This window comes from Somniosus microcephalus, unplaced genomic scaffold (assembly GCF_052327205.1).
Source record: "Somniosus microcephalus isolate GS21.2 unplaced genomic scaffold, FLI_Smic_1.0 unresolved_chr4, whole genome shotgun sequence".
Lineage (NCBI taxonomy): Eukaryota > Metazoa > Chordata > Chondrichthyes > Squaliformes > Somniosidae > Somniosus > Somniosus microcephalus.
Genome location: NW_028225182.1, coordinates 57,198,004 through 57,214,955, shown reverse-complemented (window position 1 = coordinate 57,214,955; position 16,952 = coordinate 57,198,004). Strand labels below are relative to the sequence as shown.

The window sequence follows — 16,952 nt, the reverse complement described above, 5'->3', positions numbered from 1 at the left end:
CGTTCACCCCCGGGGCCGCGGGACCTTTCACCCTCGGGACCGTTCACTCCTTTTAGTTCCTTGTGTTACTCGGACACACAGACCTGCAAAGTCTCTGCTTAAAATGGAACAGATTCACAGGGCTGTGGGGAAAGAGCAGGTGGGCGTGGAACTAATTGGAGAGCTCTTTCACAGAGCTAGCACAGGCACGATGGGCTGAATGGCCTCCTGTGATGTGTGATTTTAAACTCCCAGGTTCCATCCCCAGCTGCAATTAGCCTTGTGTGGGGATATAATGTGAAGACAGGATCAGCGGGCCGCTGTGATGCCTCCATAGTTGAATATGCCACTGACACTCACTTCCTAACTTCACACAGGAAGAATGGCCAGTTGTGGAAGGGCAGGAAAAGTCACTTATTTTGCGTTGTATCATTGAATCACACAGCACAGGAGGCGGCCATTCGGCCCATCGTGCCCGTGCCGGCTCTTTGAAAGAGCTCTCAAATTATTCCCACTCCCCCCTGCTCTTTCCCCACAGACCTGTGAATTTTTCCCCTTTAAGTATTTATCCAATTCCCCTTTTGAAAATTACTATTGAATCTGCTTCCACCGCCCTTTCAGGCAGCGCGTTCCAGATCACAACAACTCCCTGTGTAAAAACATTCTCATCTCCCCTCTGGTTCTTTTGCCAATTACCTTCACTCTGTGTCCTCTGGTTACCGACCCTCCTGCCACTGGAAACAGTTTCTCCTTATTTACTCCATCAAAACCCCTCATGATTTTGAACACCGCCATTAAGTCTCCCCCTAAACTTCTTCGCTCCTGTATATAATTCCTGTTTTTCCAGATTTTTTTCCCCTTGTTCATTCAGTAGGGCTCAAAACGTGCGCCGACAGAACACAGCTCCAACCTGTGCACCACCGCCCCCCCCCCCCCCGGTTTGTTATCGATGCCACCGTGCCGGCCTCACGTGTACGAGTCAATACCGGAGGGTTTTTGGAGCCTGCTGTTGCCGGGAGCCTGCGACTGCATGTGGTATTCCCGCGGCAGTGGAGGTCGGCTCCTGGGTGTGTCGACAGCCTTGCACAGGCTCAGCAGCAGCAGCCTGGAGGAGGGAAGTGCGGCATCTCCGAGGCTTTGTTATTGCTAACCAGGCTTTCGGCTCGCCTAGGTCAAAATTAAAGTCACGGTAACGCAGTTTATTCTTCAAGTTATTGTGAGTTTGCAGGGAGTGTTATATTTATACCATGCGGTGTGCTGGCTCCACTCTGCGATTGGTGTGCGGTCCAGTTGCTATAACAACATATCTACTATATCTACTCGGAGCTCCGGCACGGCAAGAGCGCCCCGGGTGGGCAGAGGAAACGCTTCAAGGACACCCTCAAAGCCTCCTTGAAAAAAGTGCAACATCCCCACCGACACCTGGGAATCCCTGGCCCAAGACCGCACAAAGTGGAGGAGAAGCATCCGGGAAGGCGCCGAACACCTGAGTCTCTTTGCCGGGAGCAAGCGGAAGCCAAGCGCAGGCAGCGCACGTCAACCCAAGCACCCCACCCGCCCGTCCCTTCAACCACCGCCTGCCCCACCCACCCACCCGCCTGCCCCATCAACCCAAGCACCCCACCCACCCGTCCCTTCAACCACCGTCTGCCCCACCCACCCGCCTGCCCCATCAACCCAAGCACCTCACCCACCCGTCCCTTCAACCACCGTCTGCCCCACCCACCCACCCGCCTGCCCCGTCAACCCAAGCGCCCCACCCGCCCGTCCCTTCAACCACCGTCTGCCCCACCCACCCCCCTGAAAGGTCCAGCTTGTTCCCAATGAATTCGGGGATACTTGAATATGTTAACCCCCTATTTACCCATGGTGTAGGTTTAGCTGACTGAAGCACATTTGCAGACTGCAAGATGCCATTTCACTTATCAAACTTCGGAATGTGTGTGTTCACAGCCTCAGTAGAGCCATTGTCTAATCACGGCCGGTCCTCCCAGGAGATAAGGGTACAATTAACAACCAACATTGTACCAGTCACGGGATACATGAATCACTGCGGCCTTGTAGCCATCTTGCTTGTTCGACAGTTAAGGATAAAACATGTTTTCTCACACTATAAACTATGCCGATAATGGGGAAGAGACAACAGCAGGAATGTGGGGAGGGATGAGACAGCCAACATCTGTGACTGGTATGGTCAGAGGGTACCCGAGTTCAAGGGGTGGGCCCGACAGTTGAGTGACTAACCACATAAACCAATAAAGAGTAACTGTTGTGACACTATTTGTACGTGTACGCCCGCATTCTGTAGTAGGTGGGCGTTGCTTATAGAATTATATAACTTGAATTAACTGCTGCTTGTCCCTCGAGAGTGCACCCCTAGCTTGAGGAAGCTGGGTGGCTCTCCCTTGTGCACAAGTCCGGCATGCAGGGGAGCGAGGGGGGGGGGGGGGTCCAGGGGGGGGTCTAATCGGCGGGGGCATCGGCGGGGGCATCAGCGGGAGCCCGGAGGGGGGGGTATAACCGGAGGGGGGGATTGATGCGCTATCAATTACTCATAAAAGACTGAGAGTTAGAAGAGTAACTAAAGGCTTTTATTAACAACAGAATGGAGGTCTGCCTCGAGTGGTCGACCGGTCCAGGATACCAAGGGCTGGGGAGCAGTCACCTTTATACTAGGACCTGTGGGAGGAGTCAGCCGAGGCATGTCCAGGCATGTACACAGTGGAATACAAACAGGACAAACAGGAATACAAACAGTGGTTTACCACAGGGGTATAACCGGAGGGGGGGGGTATCAGCGGGAGTCCGGAGGGGGTATCAGCTGCGGCCAAACCTTCGACAATTTCCAATAAACAATTAGTGACGTCACAGGACAGCAGGTAGGTGATTGGTTGTTGAGTATTGATGGTTTTTTCCCTCTCTTTTCTCTCTAACCTTGGACAGTGGTTTAAACTCGGTGCGGGAAACTACAAAGTACTGCATTAAATTTATAGCTTAACTAGTTAAACTAATTAACATAACTATAAATAATCATTGAATAAAGACTTTAACTAATTAAATAAATAAAATAAGGCGAGACAAAGATATGGCAGAGCAGGTTGTGTGTCTGGACTGTAGTATGTGGAAGTTTGTGGACAGTGAGACTGTCCCGAGTGAACATGTCTGCAGGAGATGTCTCTGTCTCGAATCGATCCGGTTCAGAGTCATTGAGCTGGAGACACTGACACACAAGGGAGGGGGAGGAATTTCTGGACAGTTTTATCCAGAATGCAGTCACACCCCAGAGGAAAGCGCAGGTTCAGGAAGTGACTGTTAGGGAGCCTGGTTGAGGGGATTTTGAGAGGTTGAGATGGAGGTGCTGCAGACACTGGTCCTGTCCAACAGGTACGAAGTACTCGCTACCTGTGAGGACAAGGAGAAAGACTGCAGGGAGGACAGCCACAATGCAGACCAAGGCACCGTGGCTCAGAAGGCTGTCCAAGGGGTGGGGGGGGGGGAGGGAAATGAGCATAATAAAAATGTGGCAGTGTTAGAGGACTCTATAATTAGGGGGATAGATAGCGTCCTCTGCAGCCAAGAACGAGAATCCCGAAGGGTGTGTTTTGCCTACCTGGTGCCAGGGTGAGGGATATCTCAGAACGGCTGGAGAGGAACTTGAAAAGGGATGGGGTAAATCCAGTTGTCGTGGTCCATGTTGGAACAAACGACATAGGTAGGAACAGGGAGGAGGTCCTGCTGAAAGAGTATCAGGAGTTAGGTTCTAAATTAAAAAGCAGGACCTCGAGGGTAATAATCTCTGGATTATTGCCCGAGCCACGTACAAACTGGCACAGAGACAGATCCGGAGAATTAACACGTGTGGGAAAGAGGGGTTCGTTTTCATGGGACACTGGCACCAATTCTGGGACAGGAAGGAGCTGTACCGATGGGACGGGCGCCACCAGAACTGGGATGGGACCAGTGTCCGAGTGGAAAGGGTAAATAGGGAGGTGGCAAAGGCTTTAAACTGGTAACATGGGGGGAGGGAGCTACAAGAAACGTAACCAGCCTAAATATAAACACAACAGGAAAAGAGAGCATAGGAATGAATAAAGGGCGGACATTCATGGCAAGGGAATAAAGAGAGTTCTACAACAGAAATCTAAAAAGATGGTTAAACATAAAGTGAAGAAATCCTATTACAAATGAGTTAAACTGTCTGTACAGCAATGCACAGTGTCTGTAATAAAACAGGGGAGCTGGAGGCAATCATACATTGCGAGGAACCAGACATAGTAGGGATTACTGAGACATGGCTACAGAAAAATCAGGACTGGGAATTAAACATTGCAGGGTATAACATAGTTAGAAAAGATGGGGAGGGGAAAAGGGGAGGTGGAGTCGCTGTACTTATTAGGGAAAACATAATGGCAGTAGAAAAAATGACGCAGATATCAGCAAGACAAAAACTGAATCCATATGGATAGAGTTAAAAGATAATAAAGGATCAATCAAACTAATGGGTGTAGTCTACAGACCACCTAATGGTGGAAGAGGTATGGAGGAAGAAATATGCAGACAAATTAGGGAAATAGAAACATAGAAGATAGGAGCAGGAGTCGGCCATTCGGCCCCTCGAGCCTGCTCCACCATTCAATGAGATCATGGCTGATCATCCAAACTCAGTACCCTGTCCCTGCCTTCTCCCCATATCCCTTGATCCCTTTAGCCTTAAGAAATATATCCAACTGCTTCTTGAATATATTTAATGAATTGGCCTCAACTGCCTTCTGTGGTAGAGAATTCCACAGGTTCACCACTCTCTGGGTGAAGAAATTCCTCCTCATCTCAGTCCTAAATGGCTTACCCCTTATCCTTAGACTGTGACCCCTGGTTCTGGACTCCCCCGCCATCGGGAACAGCCTTCCTGCATCTAGTCTGTCTAGTCCTGTTAGAATTTTATAAGTTTCAATAAGATCCCCTCTCATTCTTCTAACCTCTAGCGAATATAAACCTAATCTGACACGGTGCAGTCAGTCTCCAGCTGAGGGGCTGAGAATAGAACTTGTGAAAATAAAATGGGCAACAATATTGGCAAACAACGATGTAGAACAGCAATGGGAAACATTTAAAACGGCGTTCAACAGAGCGCAGGAAAAATATATTCCGCTAAAAGGAAAGAACAAACTAAACAATAATGAGACTCCATGGATGAATAAAGCCATAAGGGAACAATTGAAGGTAAGGAAAGAGGCAAACATTAAGTACATAGACAGCAGGGGAGTGCATGGTAAGAGAAAATAAGAGATTAGGAGAGAAGTCAAAAAATGTTAGGCAGGCAAAGACGAACTATGAAATTAAATTATCAAGGAACATCAAACAAAACAGTAAAATATTTAACAGGCACATCAATAAAAAAGGAAGGTTGGGATGGTAATAGGGCCATTAAGGGATAGACAGGATAATACCACAGGTAACGATAGAGAGATGGCAGAAATATTAAATAATTATTTTGCTTCAGTTATTTACCAGGGAGATAGAACAAGTGGACATGACATTGGATGATGAGATTAGTAATGAGATAAGTGCATTTAAAATAAAAAGAGGGGATATATTAAATAAACTAATCAAACTCAAAGAGGAAAAAGCCCCTGGTCCAGATGGATTACATCCACGCATTTTAAAAGAATCTAGGGAAGAGATAGCAGAGGCATTACTACACATATTTAATAATTTGTTGGAAAAAGGTGTAGTGCCAGAGGACGGGCGGATAGACAGAGTAAAGCTCCCTCGACACTGTCGCATCAAACATTCCCAGGGCAGGTACAAGACGAGTTAAATACAGAGTAATCCGTCTACACTGTCCTCTACAAAGTAAAGCGCTCCCTCAGTACTGCCCCTCTGACAGTGCGGCGCTCCCTCAGTACTGCCCGACAGTGCAGCGTTCCCTCAGTACTGCCCCTCCGACAGTGCGGCGCTCCCTCAGTACTGCCCCTCCGACAGTGCGGCGCTCCCTCAGTCAGTGCGGCGCTCCCTCAGTACTGCATCTCCAAAGGTACCTGGTATCAATGTCCATCAGACGGGCAGATTAGCAGCTTTGTACTTTTATGAGAAGTTCGGTCACAGATGGTGAAAGTTCAGTTACAGTCTCGATACACATTCATCACTAAAGCTCGAGCCAGAAAACAGCACAGTTCAGATATGTGACTTTACTCAATCAGCAGAAATAGTACAGAACAAAATTAATTTACACTTCACAGCAGTCCCAGAATAAAGATTGGCAAAAGAACTGAACTTCAAACAATGAGAGTATTCGATTCCCAGCACAGGGGCCGGGAGTATTCGATTCCCAGCACAGGGGCCGGGAGTATTCGATTCCCAGCACAGGGGCCGGGAGTATTCGATTCCCAGCACAGGGGCCGGGAGTATTCGATTCCCAGCACAGGGGCCGGGAGTATTCGATTCCCAGCACAGGGGCCGGGAGTATTCGATTCCCAGCACAGGGGCCGGGAGTATTCGATTCCCAGCACAGGGGCCGGGAGTATTCGATTCCCAGCACAGGGGCCGGGAGTATTCGATTCCCAGCACAGGGGCCGGGAGTATTCGATTCCCAGCACAGGGGCCGGGAGTATTCGATTCCCAGCACAGGGGCCGGGAGTATTCGATTCCCAGCACAGGGGCCGGGAGTATTCGATTCCCAGCACAGGGGCCGGGAGTATTCGATTCCCAGCACAGGGGCCGGGAGTATTCGATTCCCAGCACAGGGGCCGGGAGTATTCGATTCCCAGCACAGGGGCCGGGAGTATTCGATTCCCAGCACAGGGGCCGGGAGTATTCGATTCCCAGCACAGGGGCCGGGAGTATTCGATTCCCAGCACAGGGGCCGGGAGTATTCGATTCCCAGCACAGGGGCCGGGAGTATTCGATTCCCAGCACAGGGGCCGGGAGTATTCGATTCCCAGCACAGGGGCCGGGAGTATTCGATTCCCAGCACAGGGGCCGGGAGTATTCGATTCCCAGCACAGCGGCCGGGAGTATTCGATTCCCAGCACAGGGGCCGGGAGTATTCGATTCCCAGCACAGGGGCCGGGAGTATTCGATTCCCAGCACAGGGGCCGGGAGTATTCGATTCCCAGCACAGGGGCCGGGAGTATTCGATTCCCAGCACAGGGGCCGGGAGTATTCGATTCCCAGCACAGCGAACGGGTACAACATTAGTTTTAACTTTAAACGTTAACTTTAAATATTGTTTGAAACCAATGCTCAGTCCATGAGAGGATCTGTGTCTGACTCTGTCCTGGGCTAAAGTTCTAAATGTGAATGACACTGGAGCGATAAAGTGCAAGCTGACAGCTCGTTCCATCTCCGCCATCACCCCTCGACACTGGAGCAGTGCTCAGTGCGGAGGAATTCTCCGTACAACGTCCCAGACGACACACCGCCTTCGGCCCAGGAGTGCAAACACACTGTAACCTGGCCAGTTACATTGAGCAAGTGATGAGAGACTGGCGGACCCCTCGGCTGGTTCCTGGTCAAGTGTTGGGACCAACAATTCAACAGTGCGCCAATGAGCTCCGTCAGCAGAAAGTAACAACCGTGAATTGTTTAAAGCAAAGCTGCTGGGGCCAGCCTTCTCCCTGCCACTGAACGCCACAGTTTCCCAATAACTGGAGGAGACGTGGCCAACTACAAACTGGCTGAAATAAATAGTAATGAACTCAATAAATAGATGAATAAATCACAACCAAGTTGCTGCAGTCCCCTGCCCTGGCCAATCGTTCACTCCTCAGCACGACATTGGGCCTCCCAGAAACTGCGGTCCTGCCACACGGGCTTCATCAGGAACCCAAAGGGCAGCTGGTTCACCTCAGCTTCCGTCCGATAATAAGCCGGATATGGGGCGTTCCGCGGAGTGGGGCGCTGCTCCTGGACCCCAACGTTCCACCGGGGCTGGAAAAACTGGAGAGAATATCGCAATGGAATTATTACAAACCGCATTTCATAAAACATAATATCAGCAACAAAGACCATGATTCAACCGTCACAAGTGTTCAGTTCAATCTAATGTCTTCCAGAAAAACAAAAACATTCCGACAGTTTCTGGAAAAGAAAAGTTTCATGTTTCTGGTGGAAAATCTTCATCAAAACCGTCTGAAAATTAGTCTCTTTATTTAAAGCCAACCCGACAGTGTCAACATCAAACACTCCCGGGGCAGGTACAGCACGGGTTAGATACAGAGTAAAGCTCCCTCTACACTGTCCCATCAAACACTCCCAGGGCAGGTACAGCACGGGTTAGATACAGAGTAAAGCTCCCTCTACACTGTCCCATCAAACACTCCCAGGGCAGGTACAGCACGGGTTAGATACAGAGTAAAGCTCCCTCTACACTGACCAATCAAACACTCCCAGGGCAGGTACAGCACGGGGTTAGATACAGAGTAAAGCTCCCTCTACACTGTCCCATCAAACACTCCCAAGGCAGGTACAGCACAGGTTAGATACAGAGTAAAGCTCCCTCTACACTGTCCCATCAAACACTCCCAGGGCAGGTACAGCACGGGTTAGATACAGAGTAAAGCTCCCTCTACACTGTCCCATCAAACACTCCCAGGGCAGGTACAGCACGGGTTAGATACAGAGTAAAGCTCCCTCTACACTGACCCATCAAACACTCCCAGGGCAGGTACAGCACGGGGTTAGATACAGAGTAAAGCTCCCTCTACACTGTCCCATCAAACACTCCCAGGGCAGGTACAGCACGGGTTAGATACAGAGTAAAGCTACCTCTACACTGTCCCATCAAACACTCCCAGGGCAGGTACAGCACAGGTTAGATACAGAGTAAAGCTCCCTCTACACTGTCCCATCAAACACTCCCAGGGCAGGTACAGCACGGGTTAGATACAGAGTAAAGCTCCCTCTACACTGTCCCCATGACACACTCCCAGGGCAGGTACAGCACGGGTTAGATACAGTGTAAAGCTCCCTCTACACTGTCCCATCAAACACTCCCAGGGCAGGTACAGCACGGGTTCGATACAGAGTAAAGCTCCCTCTACACTGTCCCATCAAACACTCCCAGGACAGGTACAGCACAGGTTAGATACAGAGTAAAGCTCCCTCTACACTGTCCCATCAAACACTCCCAGTGCAGGTACAGCACGGGTTAGATACAGAGTAAAGCTCCCTCTACACTGTCCCATCAAACACTCCCAGGACAGGTACAGCACGGGTTAGAGAGAGTAAAGCTCCCTCTGCACTGTCCCATCAAACACTCCCCGGACAGGTACAGCACGGGTTAGATACAGAGTAAAGCTCCCTCTACACTGTCCCATCAAACACTCCCAGGGCAGGTACAGCACGGGTTAGATACAGAGTAAAGCTCCCTCTACACTGTCCCATCAAACACTCCCAGGGCAGGTACAGCACGGGTTAGATACAGAGTAAAGCTCCCTCTGCACTGTCCCATCAAACACTCCCAGGGCAGGTACAGCACGGGTTAGATACAGAGTAAAGCTCCCTCTAGTGTCCCATCAAACACTCCCAGGGCAGGTACAGCGTGGTTAGATACAGAGTAAATCTCAACACTGTCCTCTACAGAATAAAGCTCTCCCTCAGTGTTGCCTCTCCGACAGTGCGGCGCTCCCTCAGTACTGCCCCTCCGACAGTGCGGCGCTCCCTCAGTACTGCCCTTCCGACAGTGCGGCGCTCCCTCAGTACTGCCCTTCCGACAGTGCGGCGCTCCCTCAGTACTGCCCTTCCGACAGTGCGGCGCTCCCTCAGTACTGCCCTTCCGACAGTGCGGCGCTCCCTCAGTACTGCCCCTCCGACAGTGCGGCGCTCCCTCAGTACTGCCTCTCCGACAATGCGGCGCTCCCTCAGTACCGCGCTCCCTCAGTACTGCCCCTCCGACAGTGCGGCTCTCCCTCAGTACTGACCCTCCGACAGTGCGGCGCTCCCTCAGTACTGCCCCTCCGACAGTGCGGCGCTCCCTCAGTACCGCACTGGGAGTGCTGGATTACGGGCTCGAGTCTCTGGAGTGGGGCTTGAACCCACGACTCCACTGGTAACAGGTGTGGACCTGCTGATCAGCTAATGTTGGAACTGAACGGAATCGCATCCCTACGAAGAACAGACTTTACCGGCTCTCTGTCTTCCAGATCAGTGTAGTTTGTGAAGTCCACGATCCTGGTACTGTCTGCAAGTTGCTGGTCGGGAATTGTCATCACTGGCTCCTCAATGGCCGGTGTCAGGAACTGCGATCTGTTGGCACCCCATTTCAGAGCCTTCAGTCTAAGGATATAACAAGCTGCAGGTAAGTCGGTGTGAATCGCTGGCAGGATTCTCTCTAACTGTATTCAAAGATAATTTCTGAGATTCCTTGCTTTCCACGACCCTACAAATTGGCTGAGTGTGTCAGACGCCTAGAGAGAGAGGAGACTTTCACTCCATCTATCTGGACAGTGAGAGAAGACTCCGCAGTCCACGCTGCCACTCGGGGGGTACACCTGAGAGCGGCTCCATTAAAGGAGGGAGAAATCCCCAAGGATGGAGTGAAAGTCTCCTCTCTCTCTATGCGCCTGACACTCAGCCAGTTTGTAGGGTCGTGGAAAGCAAGGAATCTCAGAAATGGGCCGACAAGTGGCAGATGTAATTTAATACAGAGAAGTGTGAGGTGATGCATTTTGGCAGAAGGAACAGGGAGAGGTAATATACACTTAATGGCACAGTTTTAAAGTGTACAGGGACAGAGGGACCTGGGAGTTAATGTGCATAGGTCCCTGAAGGTGGCGGGACATATTGAGAGAGTGGTTAGCAATACATATGGTATCTTGGGCTTCATAAATAGAGGTACTGAGTACAAAAGTAGAGAAGTTATGCTGAACCTTTATAAAGCGCTGGTTAGGCCACAACTGGAGTACTGCGTCCAGTTCTGGTCACCACACTTTAGGAAGGATGTGAAGGCCCTTGAGAAGGTGCAGAGGGGATTTACCAGAATGGTTCCGGGGATGGGGGATCTTAGCTACAAGGACAGGTTGGAGAAGTTGGATTTGTTTTCATTGGAGCAAAGGAGGTTGAGGGGTGATTTGATCGAGGTGGACATGATTATGATGGGTTTGGATAGGCTAGACGGGGAAAGGCTGTTCCCACTAGTTGATGGTACAAGGACTAGGGGACACAGATTTAAGGTTTTGGGCAAGAGATACAGGGGGGACGTGAGGAAAAACTTTTTTACGCAGCGAGTGGTGAGGACCTGGAACTCTCTGCTGACGGAAGTGGTGGAAGCGGAGACACTCGATGTTTTCAAGGGAAGACTGGATAGGCACTTGAGGGAAATAAACTTGCAGGGCTACGGGGATAGAGCGGGGGAATGGGACTGACTGGATCGCTCCACAGAGAGCCGGCACGGACTCGATGGGCCGAATGGCCTCCTTCTGTGCCGTTATGACTTTATGATAAAAATGGATTCACCTCCCTCCCGCACCCCAGTTACACAAACTCTTGCTCAGACTCATCAGTTTCACCCCCACCCTAGTGTTCAGCTTTTCTATCCTTCTTCATCAAGCTCAGGAAAGTCAGCATGTGGGGGGGTGGGGGGGGGGGGGGCGGTGGGGAGAGGAGGGACAACGGGGGGGGGGGGTGGAAGAGGAGGGACACCGGGGGGGGGGGGGAGAGGAGGGACACCGGGGGGGGGAGAGGAGGGACACCGGGGGGGGGGGAGGAGGGACACCGGGGGGGGGGGAGGAGGGACACCGGGGGGGGGGGGGGGGAGAGGAGGGACACCGGGGGGGGGGGGAGAGGAGGGACACCGGGGGGGGGGGGAGAGGAGGGACACCGGGGGGGGGGAGAGGAGGGACACCGGGGGGGGGGGAGAGGAGGGACACCGGGGGGGGGGAGAGGAGGGACACCGGGGGGGGGGGAGAGGAGGGACACCGGGGGGGGGGAGAGGAGGGACACCGGGGGGGGGGAGAGGAGGGACACCGGGGGGGGGGGAGAGGAGGGACACCGGGGGGGGGGGGGAGAGGAGGGACACCGGGGGGGGGGGAGAGGAGGGACACCGGGGGGGGGAGAGGAGGGACACCGGGGGGGGGGGGGGAGAGGAGGGACACCGGGGGGGGGGGGGAGAGGAGGGACACCGGGGGGGGGGGGGGGGAGAGGAGGGACACCGGGGGGGGGGGGGGAGAGGAGGGACACCGGGGGGGGGGGGGAGAGGAGGGACACCGGGGGGGGGGGGGAGAGGAGGGACACCGGGGGGGGGGGGGGAGAGGAGGGACACCGGGGGGGGGGGGGGAGAGGAGGGACACCGGGGGGGGGGGGGGAGAGGAGGGACACCGGGGGGGGGGGGGGGGAGAGGAGGGACACCGGGGGGGGGGGGAGAGGAGGGACACCGGGGGGGGGGGGGAGAGGAGGGACACCGGGGGGGGGGGGAGAGGAGGGACACCGGGGGGGGGGGGGAGAGGAGGGACACCGGGGGGGGGAGAGGAGGGACACCGGGGGGGGGGAGAGGAGGGACACGGGGGGGGGGGAAGAGGAGGGACACGGGGGGGGGGGGGGGGAAGAGGAGGGACACGGGGGGGGGGGGGAAGAGGAGGGACACGGAGGGGGGGAAGAGGAGGGACACGGGGGGGGGGGGAAGAGGAGGGACACGGGGGGGGGGGGGGGAAGAGGAGGGACACGGGGGGGGGGAAGAGGAGGGACACGGGGGGGGGGGGAAGAGGAGGGACACGGGGGGGGGGGGAAGAGGAGGGACACGGGGGGGGGGGGAAGAGGAGGGACACGGGGGGGGGGGGAAGAGGAGGGACACGGGGGGGGGGGAAGAGGAGGGACACGGGGGGGGGGAAGAGGAGGGACACGGGGGGGGGGAAGAGGAGGGACACGGGGGGGGGAAGAGGAGGGACACGGGGGGGGGAAGAGGAGGGACACGGGGGGGGGGGGGGGAAGGGAGGGAGGGACACGGGGGGGGGGGAAGAGGAGGGACACGGGGGGGGGGGGAAGAGGAGGGACACGGGGGGGGGGGAAGAGGAGGGACACGGGGGGGGGGGGGAAGAGGAGGGACACGGGGGGGGGGGGAAGAGGAGGGACACGGGGGGGGGGGAAGAGGAGGGACACGGGGGGGGGGGAAGAGGAGGGACACGGGGGGGGGGGGGAAGAGGAGGGACACGGGGGGGGGGGGGGGAAGAGGAGGGACACGGGGGGGGGGGGAAGAGGAGGGACACGGGGGGGGGGGAAGAGGAGGGACACGGGGGGGGGGGGGGGAAGAGGAGGGACACGGGGGGGGGGGGGGAAGAGGAGGGACACGGGGGGGGGGGGAAGAGGAGGGACACGGGGGGGGGGGGGGAAGAGGAGGGACACGGGGGGGGGAAGAGGAGGGACACGGGGGGGGGAAGAGGAGGGACACGGGGGGGGGAAGAGGAGGGACACGGGGGGGGGAAGAGGAGGGACACGGGGGGGGGAAGAGGAGGGACACGGGGGGGGGGGGAAGAGGAGGGACACGGGGGGGGGGAAGAGGAGGGACACGGGGGGGGGGAAGAGGAGGGACACGGGGGGGGGAAGAGGAGGGACACGGGGGGGGGAAGAGGAGGGACACGGGGGGGGAAGAGGAGGGACACGGGGGGGGAAGAGGAGGGACACGGGGGGGGAAGAGGAGGGACACGGGGGGGGAAGAGGAGGGACACGGGGGGGGAAGAGGAGGGACACGGGGGGGGAAGAGGAGGGACACGGGGGGGGAAGAGGAGGGACACGGGGGGGGAAGAGGAGGGACACGGGGGGGGAAGAGGAGGGACACGGGGGGGGAAGAGGAGGGACACGGGGGGGGGGAAGAGGAGGGACACGGGGGGGGAAGAGGAGGGACACGGGGGGGGAAGTGGAGGGACACGGGGGGGAAGAGGAGGGACACGGGGGGGGAAGAGGAGGGACACGGGGGGGGAAGAGGAGGGACACGGGGGGGGAAGAGGAGGGACACGGGGGGGGAAGAGGAGGGACACGGGGGGGGGGAAGAGGAGGGACACGGGGGGGGAAGAGGAGGGACACGGGGGGGGAAGAGGAGGGACACGGGGGGGAAGAGGAGGGACACGGGGGGGGAAGAGGAGGGACACGGGGGGGGAAGAGGAGGGACACGGGGGGGGAAGAGGAGGGACACGGGGGGGGAAGAGGAGGGACACGGGGGGGGAAGAGGAGGGACACGGGGGGGGGAAGAGGAGGGACACGGGGGGGAAGAGGAGGGACACGGGGGGGGAAGAGGAGGGACACGGGGGGGGAAGAGGAGGGACACGGGGGGGGAAGAGGAGGGACACGGGGGGGGGAAGAGGAGGGACACGGGGGGGGAAGAGGAGGGACACGGGGGGGGAAGAGGAGGGACACGGGGGGGGGAAGAGGAGGGACACGGGGGGGGGAAGAGGAGGGACACGGGGGGGGGAAGAGGAGGGACACGGGGGGGGGAAGAGGAGGGACACGGGGGGGGGGGAAGAGGAGGGACACGGGGGGGGGGGGGAAGAGGAGGGACACGGGGGGGGGGGAAGAGGAGGGACACGGGGGGGGGGGGGAAGAGGAGGGACACGGGGGGGGGGGGGAAGAGGAGGGACACGGGGGGGGGGGGGAAGAGGAGGGACACGGGGGGGGGGAAGAGGAGGGACACGGGGGGGGGGGGAAGAGGAGGGACACGGGGGGGGGGGAAGAGGAGGGACACGGGGGGGGGGGAAGAGGAGGGACACGGGGGGGGGGAAGAGGAGGGACACGGGGGGGGGGGAAGAGGAGGGACACGGGGGGGGGGAAGAGGAGGGACACGGGGGGGGGGGAAGAGGAGGGACACGGGGGGGGGGAAGAGGAGGGACACGGGGGGGGGAAGAGGAGGGACACGGGGGGGGGGAAGAGGAGGGACACGGGGGGGGGGGAAGAGGAGGGACACGGGGGGGGGGGGGGAAGAGGAGGGACACGGGGGGGGGGGGAAGAGGAGGGACACGGGGGGGGGGGAAGAGGAGGGACACGGGGGGGGGGGAAGAGGAGGGACACGGGGGGGGGGGGGAAGAGGAGGGACACGGGGGGGGGGGGGGAAGAGGAGGGACACGGGGGGGGGGAAGAGGAGGGACACGGGGGGGGGGAAGAGGAGGGACACGGGGGGGGGGAAGAGGAGGACACGGGGGGGGGGGAAGAGGAGGGACACGGGGGGGGGGAAGAGGAGGGACACGGGGGGGGGGGGGAAGAGGAGGGACACTGGGGGGGGGGGGGAAGAGGAGGGACACTGGGGGGGGGAAGAGGAGGGACACTGGGGGGGGGGGAAGAGGAGGGACACGGGGGGGGAAGAGGAGGGACACGGGGGGGGGGAAGAGGAGGGACACTGGGGGGGGTGGAAGAGGAGGGACACTGGGGGGGGGAAGAGGAGGGACACTGGGGTGGGGGGGAAGAGGAGGGACACTGGGGGGGGGGAAGAGGAGGGACACTGGGGGGGGGGAAGAGGAGGGACACTGGGGGGGGGGGAAGAGGAGGGACACTGGGGGGGGGGGAAGAGGAGGGACACTGGGGGGGGGGAAGAGGAGGGACACTGGGGGGGGGGAAGAGGTGGGACACGGGGGGGGGGGAAGAGGTGGGACACTGGGGGGGGGGGAAGAGGAGGGACACTGGCGGGGGGGGGGAAGAGGAGGGACACTGGGGGGGGGGGGAAGAGGAGGGACACTGGGGGGGGGGTGGGGGGAGAGGAGGGACACTGGGGGGGGGGGGAAGAGGAGGGACACTGGGGGCGGGGGGAAGAGGAGGGACACTGGGGGCGGGGGGGGGGAGAAGAGGAGGGACACTGGGGGGGGCGGGGGGGGGGGAGGGAGGGAGGGAGGGAGGGGGAGAGGGAGAGGAGGCTGCCCTATTAAAGAATTGGCTGTGGTTTCATACTGATCGATGTCGGTCTGTCTCCTCTTCAGCTCCTCCATGTGACAGATGACTGCCATGACGCGCCTCTCGCCGGCTACCCTCCGCCTGCCTTTCCTTTTGCCATACAGTTCTCTTGGTGAAGGAAGTCTCTCCAGCTCCATGGATGGAGTGGGACGCCTAATGTCCTGTTCAACGTTTGGTCTTTGGGCGGCCTGACTGCTGAGCTGCAGCAGAGAGACATCCGTTACATAAATCGACAGCTCCCCCGGCGGCGAGGGGCCCTCGCCCCCCCTCCCCCGGCGGCGAGGGGCCCTCGCCCCCCCCCCTCCCCCGGCGGCCCTCGCCCCCCCTCCCCCGGCGGCGAGGGGCCCTCGCCCCCCCTCCCCCGGCGGCGAGGGGCCCTCGCCCCCCCTCCCCCGGCGAGGGGCCCTCGCCCCCTCCCGCAGTGAGGGGTCCTCGCTCTCCCCCAGTGAGGGGCCCTCGCCCTGTGAGGGGTCCTCGCTCCCCCCCAGTGAGGGACCCTCGCCCCCTCCCCCAGTGAAGGGCTCTCGCTCCCCCCCAGTGAGGGGCTGTGTGTGATCTGCCCCGTTCCCAAGTCAAGTTCATTTCTAACCCGTCCCAGCACTGCTCCCTGGTGGACATCACAGTGTACATCCATTACACGCTCCTTAAACCGACCTCTCTGCCCGAGCTTCAGGTCACCTGCCCTAATAGCTCTTGGGGGGGTATCTCTGGGCGGAGGGGGCGGCGAAGGGCTCAGCCAGTCCTCACCATTGGGCGGGGTTGTGGAGGAGGTCGAATGTGAACGAGAGCAGCAAGTACCTGACAGAGCAGGGCTTCAGTGGAATCGGCGCCCTGTGGTGTGGGCCAGGAAGACGGCACGCCCGCTCCTGGGTCCACACTCCACTGGCGCCCTGCCACGGCGCTACCGTTGCTCTCGTCCTGCCGCCCCCGTGGTTAGGGAGGAGGTCAAATGGCCAGGCTTGGCTGTGATGGCAGCCAGTGTGGAATAGCCGGGTGCCACTCGCTATCTATGCTGACACAGGTACGAGGGGCTGAGTGGCCGCCTGTGCTGTATAAATTCTACCATTACTATGTCGAATGGCCCGTTCGTGAGGCAGCAGAGGGTAGCT

The 16,952-nt window shown here is 58.0% G+C and overlaps 1 protein-coding gene across 6 annotated transcripts in view; it reads right to left on the bottom strand.

Moving 5' to 3' along the window:
• Positions 1–6,152: 6,152 nt before the first annotated feature.
• Positions 6,153–16,952, bottom strand: part of LOC147091143 (protein INCA1-like) — a 32,619-nt gene continuing 21,819 nt past the window's right edge. For all 6 annotated transcript variants that reach the window (XM_085977607.1, XM_085977611.1, XM_085977610.1 and 3 more), the window contains 3 exons: positions 15,841–16,043; positions 10,104–10,254; positions 6,153–7,917 (listed from right to left, as the gene is read on the bottom strand). In XM_085977607.1, coding sequence (XP_085833733.1) covers positions 7,738–7,917; positions 10,104–10,254; positions 15,841–16,043 — 534 coding nt within the window. In that variant the 3' untranslated portion in view covers positions 6,153–7,737. The remainder of the gene's footprint in view (positions 7,918–10,103; positions 10,255–15,840; positions 16,044–16,952) is intronic.